The sequence below is a fragment of the Anarhichas minor genome, unplaced genomic scaffold (assembly GCF_050575085.1).
Source record: "Anarhichas minor isolate MPS153535 unplaced genomic scaffold, ASM5057508v1 ptg000027l, whole genome shotgun sequence".
NCBI classification, from domain to species: Eukaryota; Metazoa; Chordata; class Actinopteri; order Perciformes; family Anarhichadidae; genus Anarhichas; species Anarhichas minor.
In genome coordinates, this window is record NW_027466473.1 from 6188953 (window position 1) to 6206158 (window position 17206).

The 17206-nt window shown below is 45.8% G+C and overlaps 1 protein-coding gene across 6 annotated transcripts in view; it reads right to left on the reverse strand.

The window, feature by feature from the left end:
- The window catches only part of med13a (mediator complex subunit 13a), a 72186-nt gene extending 55563 nt beyond the window's left edge, over window positions 1–16623 (reverse strand). Inside the window, exons 1-4 of one of the 6 annotated variants that reach the window (XM_076102254.1) lie at window positions 16215–16617; window positions 15997–16099; window positions 9665–9754; window positions 8540–8774 (exon numbers count right to left, since the gene is read on the reverse strand). In XM_076102254.1, the coding sequence (XP_075958369.1) occupies window positions 8540–8774; window positions 9665–9754; window positions 15997–16062 (391 nt within the window). In that variant the 5' untranslated portion in view covers window positions 16063–16099; window positions 16215–16617. The other 5 variants (XM_076102259.1, XM_076102256.1, XM_076102255.1 and 2 more) reach the window with 5 other exon arrangements.
- Between the last annotated feature and the right edge of the window lie 583 nt (window positions 16624–17206).

The following is a 17206-nucleotide window of genomic DNA, read 5'->3' on the forward strand; positions in this document are numbered from 1 at the left end:
CAGTTTGAATTATCATAACTCACTGATGCTATGAATATTATTATTATTATTATAACCGAGGTTAGCTGTAGAGAGAGTAGTCTCCTCAGCTGCTTTTAGAGCTGCTTTGCTTACATTCGGTGTCATTGCTATTTACAAGTAATGGAGTTAAAGTAGTGCGAGAGCGTCAGACATTCACACCAATCCAAAATGAGCCGCGATATATCTAATCACCAACACATCATTTTAAAGTGCCGTCTGTGGTTGTAAAGAACACTTCAGGTACCCAAGATTGTTGAAAAAAGATTATAGAAATAAATAATCCGTGACCCGAAATTCCAGCCTGGTGATGGATCTCTGAGTTCACATGTGATGGGAGGCTGGGACGCGGTGGTCAGAGCGCGGGGCGTTAAGACGAGTGGCCTCGTTTGGACAAAGATTTATGAGCTCAGCTGATGGGCTGGGACACGTTCACGTTCGCTGCCTCCCGTGCAGCAGGCCTGGATGAGCTGCCCTTTAGAAGAGCTCTGGAGCTCAATTAAGAGTACTCACATCTACTTCCAGCAGTGAAAGTCCTTCAGACTCAAAAGTGCACAACACCTTTCCTAGAACATCTAGATCCAACCAGTGCTCCGCTTATCACACACCGTAATATCACAAAATGGCACATGGGTGTTTCTGGAGGCCATATAAACTAACAAGAAAGTTATGAAAATGAGTAAACGCAAAGGAAAAAATACTTGAGCCCCCCCCCCCCCCGCTCCCTCCCAGTTGCTCGTCTGTGTATAAGCAATTAGAGCAGCAGTCGGTCATTAAACAGCAAGATTAATGCCCTGTGATCGACTGAGCTCAGGGGGATTCTACCAAGCCTGGACAGAAGGTTTTCTCCTCTCCTCCACTTCCTCCTTATCAGAGAGAGAGAGAGAGAGAGAGAGAGAGAGAGAGAGAGAGAGAGAGAGAGAACCACTGGTGCTCTGTAAAAGCTCCATTACTAATTAATGAATATTTCTCAAGCAAGAGGGGGAAAAGAGAGACGGATAGCGAGAGAGGAGAGGGAGACTGCACCCATGGGCCAGAGCTGCATGCATGGTGGAGTCCCTGCGCTGTGCCGGTCAATGGAGATCTATCAGAGAGAGCGGGAGAGGGAGATGGAGCAGGAGGAAAAGAGGAAAGCGGAGGGTGGTTCACAGGAAGGAGATTAGCCCCGGAAAATTGATCCCCGAGCACAAAAGCCATCGGCCTCCTCTACTTTTTTCTCCTCGGGGCTGCTCCGGGTTTATCTATTCATCGTTCTCGACGTCGCACACTGAAGTATAGAACCATCTTTGAAGTGAAAAAAAAGAAAAAAAAAAAAAAAAAGAAAAAGAGAAAGCACCATAAATCCTAAGCCAAGGTTAACCATGTGTATCACTGACTAATTATCTTTGATACACATCCATGGCCTCTGTGTGACCACCACACCAACAAGCCTTCACCAAAACTACCAGTGATCAAATAGTATAGAAAACAACAATGTGCCTGAGAGAAGAACTAACAGAGAAGAAACAGCTTTCACTGTATTAACGGGATCTTTAAATGTCATTCCAGAAAGCACTGTTTCCTGCCCCAATTATGTGCTTTTTACATTTGGGGATTCTAAGGAGCGCACGGCGTCTCTTCTCTCTGAATCCTTGGCCTGGGGCCTCCACTGCAGTGTTACTGTGGGCTTTACATCACTGTGGGACTGCGTCTGTATCGCACTCGTTTCCGTGTGTCATCGCTCCCGTCACTATCCCAGAGAGCAGACATGCTCTTACATTCTTTTAAATAGGATTGCGAGTGCAGAGTCAGACAACCACATAACTGGTGGCTTGACAATTTTGCTGTAAGAATATGGGCCTGTGATAGACAAATATGAGCCCACATTTTCATACTCTCAAGATTTGTCAAGTCATGAAGATTACAGTCCACAGGCAGGTTTATCAATGCAGACAAGTGGAGGAACAGCAGATACCGTTACCGACGGATTTATGAAAACAAGCACCGGGAAAGAAACAAGAGCGGCCGCATGGCAGCAGCACCAAATATCAGGATTTATTGAATTTGAAAACAACTGGTGTTTTAAAGTCACACGCTGTTTAACGAGGATTATTGTATGTGCAACGGTTCAGCATGCCACACGGCCACTAATCAGCCTGCAGAGTCATTTTAAAGGGTACTTGACAACCACTCGCACATCCTTAAACCGATCGCACGTCGGGAAGATCCGTTTGCATTTCTCGCCGTCACATAAACTTGGCAGCAGTTTCATCCGAGTTGTATTTTAGATTCAGAGACCGTCGACTGTACGGACTATGAGAAGGCAGGAATGGTCGTGTGATTGTGTGGAGGGCAGGGAACAGATCCGTTTCTTTTCACTACACACTCCCTGATGATCAACGAAAGCTTCTGCCACGACACGCGTAAAGCTCAGAGCTTTCCAGAAGTGCAGGCTGGCGGCCAAACAGCCGACAGCTCGTTTAAGTCAAGTCGGCTACTTTGTTAAATTCAAAAATAAAATTGTTTCTATTGACAAGTTGTGATTCGCTATGCGTGGACATTTTACGACGCGAGCATGATGAGATCAGTCACCCAATATTAGCAAAATAACTGATTACAAAATGCATTAAGAACTGCATTGATTGCACAGACGGGGGGCTTCTTCATTAGACGGGCTACTTTAGAAAACAGGGGCAGCAACTTGACGATTTGACAGAAAGCGTTAAAAAGTCCACTGAATCACAAACGCACTAAAACAGGCCATGGTGTCAACGTAACAGGACTATGAGGAAAAACTCAAGCTGTGCCTGAGCCTCTCAATTTACAGTTTAAAATGTCCTCGAACACTTTGGTATTTCCTGCCATTGATCATGCAAATGAATGTCAGATGCCCAAAATCATTCTTTTAAAAACCAGATATGATGCAATGGAATTCCCAGCAGTGAAATGATCACGTATGATGATCGTGAAGATTAAGATGATGACTAGAAGTTAAGTTGATTCAGAATATTCACATGATTTGAGTCGAGTGATTCACATGTTTTGCTGTTTTAGTTATTTTTGGAATAGGTGTATTTTACAAATAACTGAATTTAAAACCAATAAAAGCTCGATAAGACGTGACATTAAAAAGATGTTTCACTTAAAATAACAGTGTTTATTTTTGTTGAATAAAAGCGAATCCAAGTTTCTAGTCCTCATTGGGGATGTTTAAACAATACAGTGAGGTACAAACTACTCGTCTTGCGTGCCAACAACATGGTTTGACCCATACGGTTCTTTTTTTACCAGTAAAAATAACTTACATCAACAACATCTTTCTTTCCTTTTTATGGTTCAAGTCTGTTTTACATACAATCAAGATGAATTCTTTCACCACGCTGGCATACAGTTACAGACAACGAGATTCAGAGGTACTGAAATGAAGAGCAGACACACTGTCAACAGATGTTTTGGTATTTGAAAGCTGTGGAAATTTGTTGTCAACAAACATCTGTATTCTGCAGGTAGTGCTTCAAACGGAGTACGGCTCACAGGTATGAAGGCCGTTCAATGATTTTGAAGTTGTGAGCCCCTCACAGAAGACAGGGGGAAAAAAAATAGTCTGACTTGTAAAAACAGTGAAACCTTCAGCCAACAGGGCCCTCGCAGACTACTGAAATATGCCCTTTGGAACTGGATATTCTGCCCTGAGGTACATAGCAGGGTTGTTTTTATTTAACCGTCGATTCAAAAAGGCACAGAGGAGAGAGCTAAAACAAGAACAGAGAAGAAAGCCAAGAATTACTGCATACCAGCAAAAACAAAAACAATGTTCAGAAGATCATTGTGCAAAACAAGCTCACCTAGAGCTGTTACATTAAGCTTTCCTCCCTCCATCACTGGATGGATCCCAGACAAAGTGTTCATCAACTGGTGGAGGAGACAGACCATTGAAATGCAGTCCTCTACTTCCATCCCCCACCGTTTCTCTGTCAGTCGTCCTCTAGCGGTCCGACCCGGCGCCCGGTGATGAATAGATGTGTGAGCTCCAGGGACCGCCGTGGAGATTGCTCCCTGATAACCTGTGCTGGGCAGCAGATGACCGTCTCACCCTTTTCAACCTTCCCATTAGGCGACTAATAATCCAGCCTTGCTACAACAGAGCAATATGCACGGATAGATGTTTGACTCGCTTACAAGCAAGCAACACCAAAATGACTTTCATGGAAACAGACGTTTGCCGAATTCTCCTACGTCCGCGTTCTTTGAGTTCTCCCCTTTCCACTTCATTAGAAAGGTAAGGAACGACTGCAACGTGAAGCCCATCACTCTAGAGTCACATGCAGCTGAGGGACCAGTGGACTAGGAAAGACCCAAGAGGGAAACATGAAGCCAGACTGTCAGCGGCCCCACTGGGACTCGTACTGGGAGAGACGCTATGGGAAAAGAGACCAGGACAGACAAGGAAGAAATGTACGACGGCGCAATTAGCCTCACAGACAGACATCCATTCCTTATTTCTAACCCAAAAAAAGAGATCTGAGGGGAGGTAAAGGCAGCCGTTTATCCTTGGCTTTGAATGCCTCTGGTCAGGAGATTCCACCAGCTTTTGAGGCGAGATGACGATAAAGAGAGCATTGCATTTGATGCATGCCTATACTCAACCAGTGGGAGGGGGGGGGAGGCAAGCCGTTTAATTCAGCAGCTCACTTGTTGGGAATCATTTCTGTGCATGGCCAGGGGAAGATTATAATTGGTTTTACTCATGTGTTAGCGCGAGCAAGGGGGAGGTGTCCAACAGTGTAGAGGGGGGGGGGGGCTTGGTGGTTACCCTTACCCTTCCTTCAATGGTGATTAAGCGGCAGACATTAAAAGATCCCTCAAGTTTTTCCCTTCACTACTCTCATCTCTCCAGCTCACTCCTTCTCCCCTCATCTCCCTGGAGAGAAGGGATTACTGGCACGCTGGTATACAGAAATGGCACTTGCTCAAAATTAAAAGACTTTCACAGGCCGCTAATCTAATGAGGGTGGAGGGGGGTGAGGGGGGGGTGGGATGAGTAAGCGCCATTTCGGCTTGCCGAAATGAAAGGAAAAGAGCGGATTTTCATGTTTACCGCCAACATTGCCATAAGACTAAAAAGAGGCTGAATACGCAAAAGGAAAAAAAGCTTTTTAATCCCGAGCCAGGCTAGGACAAAAGGCAAACAGAAAATACATTGAACCGCTGGAAAATACAGTGTGCGGCGGTTCAAAGGCAACAATTGTTGGGACATTTCAGTCGGGCAGGTCCTGTCATTGTCTGCATGGACAACACTCGCTGGTATACAAACGTATTAGACCGTCAGATTGCACTCCACCTCATTTGTTTCAGGGGAAAGAGTTCCAGAACTTTTTGACGGCTGTAGTCGTCTTTGCATGTTTCATCTGTGTGCACAGTAGCATCGTAGCACATCTCACAGCGCTGTAAAAAAGCTTTAATGCCTTCGTGAGGAAAGCACCGAACTGAGCCAGAAGACAAGGCATGCGAGTGGATCGGTGATAACTTGCACTCCTCGCTCACAGAGCAGTTTGTTCCCTCCAATCTCCCGCTCAAACTTTTTCATAATTTAATGACCATTTCAAAATTCAATATCACGACCCATCCCTACAGAGGACCAAGAAAACCTAATTCTATCAGCATTCACGTGACATCCCCTTACTCCCAATTAGATGGTCAGACCCAGCAGGAAATAACGTGGCTCTCAGGTAGCGGTGCAACGCATCATAAGACTCACAGTTCGGATCGTCTTACAGATCAGAGTCACGGATCGGATGAAAGAAAGAGAGCCAATATAACTTTTACAAATCCCTGATCACGTTTTTTTTTTGGTGCACTAAGGGTGGAATTATTGTAGAGCGAAAGACCTGGTTCGCACGACGTGTTCTCGAACCACGGCTGAAGGCGATTCATAGCGGGTCAGACCGGCCACACGAAGGCAGGGTGAACAGCTGATCGTCGCAGAGAGGAGGAGACGAGACTGTTTGAATACGGGGGAACCGGCGCAGATTTTATAAACAGTCTCTCCTGACAGGCATTCCATAGTGTTGTTCTCAGGAGACGTGACAGACAGGAGTGTGCAAAGAATGAAAGGGAGAGCTAGAGAGAGAAGCTCAAACTCTGGCTCCTTTCTCACCTAGGCATAGCTAGACAATCACAGCGTGAAGTGGGTGTGAATGTCAGATTGACAGTTTGGGGAAAATTACAGAAATTGACAGACAGAGAGTTCGATAAGCTATTTAGCCATCTAACATGCAGTTCTGAGTATACTCACGCCTTAAAGGGCTCTGGGAGAGGACAGTAGCGTCCTCTCCCCAGGTGCATACACAGGTAACAGCCATCCAGACAGAGGTCCTGACATTCCTCCATCCCCGTCTCAGCTGTGTTATCAGGTCTCAGGACACACCGCTCTGAACAGACTGATCAGCAGCTGCAGAGTCGAGGTTGGAGGAGGAAAAAGAAGCCTTCTGGCTGCCTTTAGATTCTTCTAGAGAGGCTGCTCTGCTTCAGTTCACCGATAATGCAACACAGCGGCTACACACAGAGCAGCTACAGGAGGGGGAAAGGCTCAAGAAGTAGGAGGAAGACGCCTTCCACTGGAGAGAAGGGAGCCGCAGCTTCCAAAACAGGAAACAGCGATAATACCGCCCATCTGGGAACCATTCACACAGAGACACTGTTGAGTCAGGGTGCAAAACACTTGACAAACATGGGGGAAAAAGCTCATCAGGTGCTCGGCGTGCACGTCTCTGTGGCTGTCCACGTCGACATCACCCTCAAGAGGAATACATGTGCTCTAGGTGTGGTGTTTTAATACAAATTCAAAGAGCGCCACATCAAAAACAAAACCTGCCAAAACATGATTCATGATTTTGTTTTTTAAAAAAGCTGCGAGGAAGAATGCAGCCGAGATTTCCCGGTCAATATTCAATTATGCAATTTCCATCACCTGACGCACGAACAATATCACGTTTAATCTCCCCTAAGGCAGATTAAGAACACAGCAGTGACTCCCAACATCGTCCAAATATAGATTGTCCATACCACACTCTCCCACTTGAAATGTAGCACACTCTATTAGCGGACCCGTTAGGGCTGAACGAGCGGACCATCGTAGCCTTCGCTTCCCATTTTGAGTCCACTTCAAGCACAATGTCCCATAATGAAGGAGGGTCACAGACTGTGCTTGGCTCAGACTCCAAAGTTCAATTTACATGGCAGAGAGCATGACTAAAGACGGCCTTTCCCCATCTTCCACCGCTAAATGTTACCGTTACTGAAGAGGGAGAAGAGGAGAAAGTGGGGAGGGGTGGATGCATTTGCCTCGTTTCTGCATGGCTGCTCCTGCATGCTGTGTTTCTCACTCGAGTTATAAATCGGACTGAGCCCAGCGTCTTACACCTTTCTCTTCATCCTTTGTGGAAAGACAGCATGTGACGTTAGATTCCTTGTTCTGCTTGGTCAAAATAAAATGCACGGTGTTGCCTCATCTGCTGTGAAGCCCAGCGTGTGAGAGGGAGTCACCCTACAGGTGTTGGCACTACCAGCCTGGCTGGCTAGCTCATCAGTTAGAGGAGGGTGCATGTGTGTGTGTGTGTGTGTGTGTGGGGGGGGGGGGGGGTATTAGATTACACAGATTTGAACACTTCCCTGAGGCTCTCACTTACAGGGCTCCTCCCCTGTGCCTACCTGACAATCAGACAGCAGAATCTGTATCATTTTTCATTGTACGACCAATAACGTATCTTGACAGGGTGATCGATGTTCAAGTGCGTCTCTAACAAAAGCTGCAAGCCCTCCACACCTCCCGTTATCTTTTACAGCCATCACTCTTTTAGCTTTATAACCTTCAGTAAATCCAACAAAAGGTGCAACGGTATGGGGAGGTGATTTTCATATTCATGGATTTCTAGTAGAGACTAAAACATAAGAAGAAGAAGAAACATTCCTTTATTAGTCCCACAGTGGGGAAATTATTCTCTGCATTTGACCCATCCCTGTATATATAGGGAGCAGTGGGCTGCCAATGACAGGCGCCCGGGGAGCAGTTAGGGGTACAGTGTCTTGCTCAGGGACACTTCGACACATGACACGGTGCAGCCGAGGATCGAACGGGTGACCTTTCGGTTGGTGGACAACCCTCTCTACCCAGTAAGCCACGGGCGCCCCCATAGAACAGAGGTCCTCTCTCACTCCCTCTTTTAAATCATCTAATTTGCAAAAAACTAGAAAAACTAACTTGGCTGACCACCTGCCTTACTATCATGCAGCAGCAGGGCAAATGACTCCTTCACTTGGAGAACCCCCTCTGTGCCAAGGAGCCCTCTCCCTGTTCCCTTGAACTCAGTCACTGAATCCCTACAAGCACCCTGGGTGCTGAACAACACGTTCAGCATCTGACCCTGACCTCTGACCCCCACGTTGTGTGACAGCAGCGTAACGCCGACGTACCTGCACATCTTAATAAAACACGCATCGTTGTTTAGCAAATGCCCTTAATGTGTAGACAAGGAGCCCCCACCTGCGAGCTCGTGGTGGATGAGGTCGGCGAAGTTGGGGTCGTCCCCCCACCAGAAGAGCCAAAGCTCCCTCCGCCCCGGCCGCTGACTGCGCCGCCATACGCTTAGCACGTCGGCCTTCAGGCAGCGGCTGAAGCTGCATAGGATGGGGTCCTCCTCCGTCACTGGGAAGAGGATGGGCGCGGAGGTGGGACCCTGCCACACGAACCTCTTCCATTTGATCCCTGTTAAGTCAGCCTGCAAGACAAGGGAGGGGGGGGGAGAGAGGGGAGAGAAAGAGACGGTCAGTGTGCAGAGTCGCTGCTTCAGGATCCACTCAGCACCTCGGAGTAAACATGTGCTGAGCACAGTGTAAAGAGCAGGTATTAATCCTCTTTTATGGGGCAGTTCAACCACCAACTACTTCTGACAATAACACACATGGGCTGTCAAAAACAAAGAGATTAAAAGATACAAAGTAAATGACAAAACACGAGCCTCGTGTGTTGATGGAAAAAAAAAAGACTTTAAAAATTGGGACGTTTGTTTGTTTCTGCAAAGAACTGTGTACTTGTGCTTCCAATATCACCACGAACAACATGTACAGAACACAAATAGGAAAGAACTAATGCTGGTAAATGTGGTCTCTCCACCTTAATCCTCATTATTGGTGAGTGCTGGTGGGGGTGCTTTGCCTTTCTATAAACGCTGTCTGGCTTTTATAGAGAGAACAAAACACGCAGGAAAAAAGCCTCACAGGCAGTAAATCACCGGCGGAGTTATTAAGTGTTAAAGCAGGAACATTACGCTCCGCTGCTAGCTAGCACTGCTGCTAATCATCCAAGCGCCGACAGACAACCCATGTCGACCTCAACATGTAGAAACGTGCGCGCACACACACACGCATGCGCACGGGTCCGTAGGCGTACAGCCCCATTTCCGCTGGCAATCTTGGTCCTCTATCTGTCCCTGTAGGCATTTCAAGTAATCTGTTACTGTGGACTGTTCATTTTCATGCCGGTTAAACCTATCCCGTTCAGGCTGAGTTGGCAAACTGTCCCTCTGTATATTCAACCAATTAATCCATTACAATTCAGGGGGATATCTTAACTCAAGAGCAGAGGCGCTGAGCCTGAACAAGTGATTACCCGTGGTTGTGGCGATGCGGTGGTGTTTCGCCTGGCTAGGGATAAGCTGGGAGATTTGTGGTGCGAGTTGTGATGGTGGTTGGGGGGAGACTGTCAAAACAGAGCATTGTGTGGCATCAGCTGGAGCAGAGCGGGATCACAACAACAAGTTAGTAAGCAATAAGGATGGAGAACACACACACACACACACACACACAGGTGGACAAATCATTAATAAGCCTGAGGTTAGAATAGTGCTGACTATATTTATGACTCCTGGACTTGTCCAATTAATACACCACAGCAGCATACAGGCAAGCTGGTTTATGAAGTATGCACTGTATGCATCATCAGAAAACAGAAAGCATGTGTGTAACTTGTTCTTCACCACTAACTCAAGGGAATAAGTGAAGGGCAAGCACACAAAAGCCCAAGGAGTCATCCTAACTTTATTTTACTTATGTGGACGTCTAATCAGTGTTGATGGTAAATGATGGTGCACGCTGTATTGACCCAGAAAGCTGAGTTTGCGGCTGAAAAATCTGTTGTTTTTCCTGCATCACTGCCACGTCATGTGACGCGGCAGTGACGCAGTCGCATGTGAGGAGGAACTACAGGCTGCTATTCCAGCTTGGATTGTTAATCTCCGCCTCTGGGATATTCAACGTAGGCGGCCGAAGAAAGTCGGCGCAGAAAGGCAGAGGTCACGGCCGGCGGGAACCCTTCAGGCGTCAGAAGCTCAGAGCAATGCATCCTGGGACATCTAGGCACTGCCGGCATGGCTCCACAAGCAGAAGAACTCTGCTTTACAGGTCACGCACTGAGGAAGTTATTGCTTCAACACCGATTGGACATCCACATATTTCCCTTAAACACAGCATCTGTATGGATGCATGATCAAAGCATCATGAGCTCTGATGAACACTCCTAAGGAATTCAAGAGGTGCTACACATGCTGAGGACAGGCTCCAAGGGTGCAGACAGCAGAGCTAGGTCTGTGTGCACCGACAGAGCTGCAGCAGTTAGGCTGCTCCTTCCTGCTGGAGTGTGAGAAGCACCACAGTACACCTGCATCTCGCCAGGAAACATCTGTGCACACAATGCAAAGGGAGGGCGGGAGTGACGGTTAACTGTGAAAGCAGACCGTAAGCAGTGCAGATGTGAACACACCCCCCCCCATCCTCTTACTGACCAGGCTCCAGAGGTACGGTGTGTGCTTCATCATGTACAGGGCTGTGTTCAGGAGTGCCTCGCAGATATTATTACGGGCCTCTCCTCCTCATACATTTTGGTATCACACGTTTCTGACATGATTACGTGCTGCACACAGCAGGGCTGTCTTGTATTTGCATCATCATGAAGTTGTACGAAACTGCCTTGACACATATAGAGTGAGAGTAAAGAGTTAAGAGGCCACCCGACCGAGACATTTCCTGCTGCATCACCTTCCAAGTAGACGTTACAGTAAAAGAATATAGGGCAAGGCAAGCTGCTCTCTATCCAATCTCCAACTAAATCAAATTCGAGTACAGCAATTAAGCAGGTACAATCAATTACTATAGTCAATCAAATGAACATTAGCCCAACTGATGACAACTTATACTAATCAATTACGTGTGTTATTCAAGTAAAGATAGAATAAAAACACATTTGACAATGACACACTTTCTCAGCTGGCAAAGTTTTTAAAAAAAGGCAATCTCTGAATTCAAGCAAACAAGCTGCTCTATGTGCAAGTGAACAGGAGATGGTTTCACCTTTTAATAAACGGCCAGCCTGGTGTCAGGTGACTTTTTAAATAGGCACGCAGAGAAAACACCATCACGCTTGTTGTTATTGACCACAGTGACTGCGGTTCAACTGTTCACGCAGGGCAACTTGAACCAACTGACAACATCCTGTGGGCACGGAAACTTTGACCTGCCTCCTCTCTTGTGACTCAGCGGCTGTAGTAGCAGTCGCAGCCGGAATGCTGATTAATGCCGCCGCCGCCGCTGCCATTAATGTGCGGATTGAAATACAACGGTCTACGAGAGCAGAAGGCCAGACGATTCATCTTACATTACAGTTCCATTCATCACCTCTTTCTGGGACTGTTTCTGCCACCATCGGGACGTTTGCATCTATGCTGCAGCTTCTCTGCCAAGTAGGCAATTGAATACATTATGAATCTTTCCTTTAGAAACACGTGGCACAATGCAAACCTTCACGACAGCAACTGTGGTATAGAGGTCAGGTGTGTTACTGTCAACAAGAAATCCTCAGTAATAAATGACTTATTGAACGCTTTGTGCCTTTTATCTGAAATGAGATAACTAGATTATTATTAAAAGCATCACATCTACATCAGCTCTTTCCAATCATTTCTCTGAAATAACGATCACTGCAGGTGCATCTCACACAGCACAGTTATTACAATTAGAGACATTTAAATCAACAGTTTTCTGTTCAGTGGCTTCAAGTGTTGAAATGACAGCAATAATACTGAATTTCACCAGAGAAAAGAAAAGGTGCTGCAAACGTTTGTTCCAGTGAAAGAATTTAGCGATACATGATGTGGCCCAGCTGCAGTGTGGAGCTGAAAAGTACTCACTGACATTCAGAGCGCTCTTTTCTCTTCTGCACTGCTTGGATGCCAGAGAGCGAAAAAAGGCCAACGAGTTTTACCTCACAATCCCAGCGAGAGTAGCTGAGCTCAATACTGTGTGGATGTGGTGAGAAACGGAAACTCTGTGAAGTTCAAAAGTGACAACACGGACGTTTGTGGGGGGTCTGGTCAGTCGGTAGTCTCACCACGTATACAGTATGGCCGCATGCTTGAGAAAGTGAGGATCGGAAGCAGCTCTAGAGCTTAAAGAGCTCATATTAATTACCGTTATTATGAATTAAACAACAAAAATGTCTGAAGACACTTTCAACGAAACAGCTCTCTCTACCCGTTTTGTTTACACAGGAAAAAAGCCAAGTATTTGCACTGCTGATTGTTAAGAGACAAGACGTTTATCTTTGTGTTTGCACATCATCATCTGGACATACAGATGATCCGTTAAGGCTTGTGTTGCACTGCTCGGTGGCAACGTTCTGGGTTTGAAACAGAAAAATAAAGAGTGATTGCAAGCATTGGAAGAAAAATCTGCCTTGCCATTAACTCTAGTCACATCTTCTACAACTCCCTCCAGCTTTAAATATGACTTTAGAGGTCTTTGAAGAGACTTCTTCTTAAACAAGCCACCCCTCTAGCTGCACAGCAGGCTACATCATTTATGAAGTCAACTGCCATTAAACTGCATTTTCAATAGCACTCCAAAAAGTCATAACAAGTTATGGTGTAGAAAGTCACACTGCCTGTAGTTTTGTCCCCCTGCTCTGTGATGGAGTATAAAACCTCTGGATCATAGATAAGAAAATGAACTTCTGTCTTTAGGTATTCCTGAGCCTGAAGAGGCAGAACTGAAGAGCCCCTCTCTCAAAGACTGGACCCGTCACTACTCCACTCCTCACCAACAATATCCACGAGGCAGACTGCTCTACCGGGGATGAATGTGCCTTCTGCAGTTGTTCCGTCTGTCCGTTCAAAATACATGAGTGACAGCCTGTGTGCAGAAGCAGAGGGTGCCACGGATAACGGCCAAGCTCTCCAGGCTTTGTGCGCGAGTGAGCCTCAAACACACGACTCTCTTCTATGAAACTTTCAATTTCGCCACCTGCCTGCATCTTAGCAAATGCTTAAGTATGCGAGCAACTGCTCGTGGGTCATGAGAAGTTTTATCTTTCATACTCGGGAGCCAAAAACAACTCTGCTGCATTCGGCGGGAATCTAAGGCCAAAGGTGCTGGATACAGCACGGGAGTGCTCCTTCCTTGAGGTGACACGTACGGGGGGGGGGGGGTGTTACGGCCCCTGATTATCCCAGCTGCTCACCTTCCCTCTGGCCACTTAGGGTTCTGGGTCTCAGTCGGGAGCGCTGTGTTCAAACAGCTGCCTTCCTGCCTCTCACGATATGAGACAAGCAACAGGTGAAGCCCCTCAAATCATGCTGCAGATGCTCCTCTCCTACCAAGTCTCTCACCTCTCCCTCAGCTTCACCCGGTCACTGACCAAGCAAGTGTGTGTTTGCATTTTTGGTTGAAGAAGATTCAAATTGAAATTAAAACAGAGCTCTTGTCACATACGATGCAATCACCAAACAGATTATTTTTGCTGAGTGCTTCTTTAAATCTGAGAACCTTCGGGGCTGAAATGCATGGAAGCTCAAACTACAAATGTCAGCTACGTAGGTCCATAATAATACAGAAGCAGACTAAACTGAATTTACACATCAAGTTAATTCCCATAAACCCACTTGAAATGCCCCCCCACAAAAAGTATGCAACAAGTAGAATCATACTCCAGAGAAGACTATCCACTGAAAAACGAAGAGGGGGGAAAAAGTCCCACAATGTGTTCGCATTCTTTCACCATAAAACCACAAAGTGGAGTCTGTTCAGTGAGTGAGTCATAACAGCAGTGGTGTTGTGCTTAGTCTGTCAGTGTGCAGGAAAAAGTCAGCCAGACAGGCACAGCACCACAACTACCAGCCTCTACCTCTGCTGTCCACTGTGGCCAACGCTGCCTTCAAGTGCCGTCGTAAACATTGTAATTACGAGCTCAGCACACACAATCGACCCAACTAAGTAGTATTGAGAGAGTGGGGATTTTTCTGCAATAAAATGTTACCTTTGGGGGGGGGGCGGACAGATTGGAGACTGTGTCAATTTGTAGCATGAGCAGTGTAGTACTTCACTATGCTGTTATTATACTACATTCTGTGTCAACATTACTATTGAGGCCTTTCTACTCCTGCTGCTCACTTAACGTTGAACAACATTTCCTTTGCATACACATTAAATCAATCTAGGATCAATGTACTTTGTGGTCTTTCACTTGTGGCACTGTACCGCAAAGTGGTCGTGTGTCATTTAATCTATAACATAACTCTACTTTCTGGAAGGGTGACATTTTAGCCTTCGAGAAAACACGTCTCCAGCTTGGGAAGCAGGATGTTCAGAGGAGCTCGAGCAGGTAGGCCTTACACTCTTCAGCTAACCTACAAATCAAAGTGTGGTTAAGCCTGCTGACAAGCCTATTAACTGCAACAACAAACACATTCAGAACCATGTTCTTGGTTATACAGCCAGAGGAGGAGCTGCACACACAAGCAACACCTTTCCATATGCTGCTGGGGTGAAGACTGGACTACACGGTGGATGCTCACTGCACTACATATCCCACGTGTATTTAGGTTAATGTCAGCTGGCCACAACTGACAACATATGAAAAGATAGTGAAAGGGGAATACACTGTACGCTTCATCGCAACCTTATAGAGTAGCAGACAGTGTAGCTCAGATATGTAGTTACCTAGTTGTCTGAAATGCACAGGAATGCATGTCACAGATTACATAATCAGCCTGGGGCCCGTGCCTTAGTTGGTGTGAATACTAGAAAATGAAGTCCGAGGAGATTAAGCCGCACTGGCAAACAAGATGATGAGATATTACATCAATAATTAACGCTTGCAAACCAATACTGTTACCAAAAAAGATCTTGTTGCATGCTTGTTGCAACAACAACAACAACAAAAATAGCTTTCTGGGCAAAGCGTAAGGGGCGTGTTTTTATCGACAAGGTGTGCAAATTAGGCATTGACATTCGTCCCTCCAGGAGTTGTCAGAGTTGTGCAAAAAAACAACAACAACACAGCATTCCTCAGCTAATGCTCAGTGGTTCCCTTAGTCTCCGCAAACTGAAGTTAAAGCTGCAAACTGAAGTGCATGTGGTGTTTGCTTTAGCGGGTCACCACTTGATAAAAACATAGTGGAAATGTAATGAGAACGAGATAGCAAGTTAATAATAAACAAGGTGTCGAGGAGAGACGGCGAAAGTGCTACAACAAGTAACTCACTGGGACACGCAGTCGGGCTTTTTGGCAGTAAAATGCACAACATTGTATTTCCGTGCTAACAGGCGATATGTTGATGTTTCTATCCAGAGCAATGTAGTAAATAAAGCTTAACAAGCGAGTGGCGTTAACCTTGCATGTTTAGTTTTCGAATAGAAGAAATGGAAATGTAAGAGGAAGAAGATTGTAACAGACAGACCGTTCCAGCCAGGTTTAAGTGACAAAGTGTTAAAACAAGGGAACAAGGCAACACGAGCGACTTGGGATGCCTTGTTGCCCTGAAATGATGTCAGCTCGACAGGCCGTAAGCCTAGCTAAGCTCCTATCAACTGATGCCTGTGTGGCTAACGTTAGCTTAGCCCCCGTTCAGCTAGTTAAAAATGGCTGCTTTCCTTTAGTTTTAAATCTCTTACCAGACAGAATAGATTGGAATGGCAATCCTCCAAGCTGGCCCCGTTTGGTACATAACAAGAACTCATCCTTCTTCACTGCGAGATCCAACTCTCCATCATTTCACTTCCCGGGAAAAAAAAGAACAATTGGCGAATTTGTGTTTTCAAAAGATGTTCAGGCTCAATCAACGAGAAATATTTTTTGGAACATTTGGCTGGAGGATAGTTAATTCAACAACCTTCCGATTGCAGTTCCCCCGCCGGAGCTAAAAGCGCATAAAAGAGACTGTGTGGGCTCTACGTCGACATCTCAAAAGCACACAGCAAAAACTAATTAAAGGCTGCGAAAAATGTTCATAAAACAAAAAGAAAAGGAGAGCAAAGAAGCAACTCTCCCCCTCCCCCTTAGCCCCAAAACGGTCTCTGCTTAAAAAAATAAAGACGTCCTGTCTTACTCCTCCATCGCAAAAATGTGTCTAAAAACGAAATACATCCTGTAAAAACCTCTTGAAATGTGTCATCGGCCTATATTTTAACGATTATTTCGGTCATAATTTCTGCCTCTGTTCCTGTTGGTTTCCATTTGAATTCATGGATTCCTTTCTTTAATGGCGGCCACAGGGACAACTCTGCCTTCCACAGCCTATTGGCTCATTCGTGGTCAAAGCTTTGTCAAGCCGCCCGAAGACAGACAGACACACGTCAGAAAGTAGCCAACGTTTCCGGCAAAGTAAAAGTATGGCATTGTTTTGTTTAATATTATGTCTAATACTATGATTATTGCTATATTAAAACCTGAAGCTGTTAAATATATTTAATGGCTAAATTATATATTTTAGTTTATTGCACTACTTTATGTCATACAAAGTTGCTGCTACATGCAAAAAAACGGTGCACGTTTTATTTTGACAGTCCTGACAGCAGGTTCCGTGTGTTAGTGCGGCTAACTTGACACTGTCGTGGTCATGAGGGCTGTAATAACACAAGACTGATAGGTATTGCCGCTAGGCCAGCGCAAGTGGCGCTACTGAGCAACAGATTTTGTTACCAATGATCAAACCACATAAACTTGCTCACTTACACAGTGCACCACCTAGCGCATGTGATGTTGCACTTGCAATTGAAATGTGCAACCGAGATGCACTGATGCGCCCTTTGTTTTGCTTAATTTCAATCAAACACATTCACTTGACCCCAATTCCACCCAGTGTGGCTTGAGTGAGATAAAGGA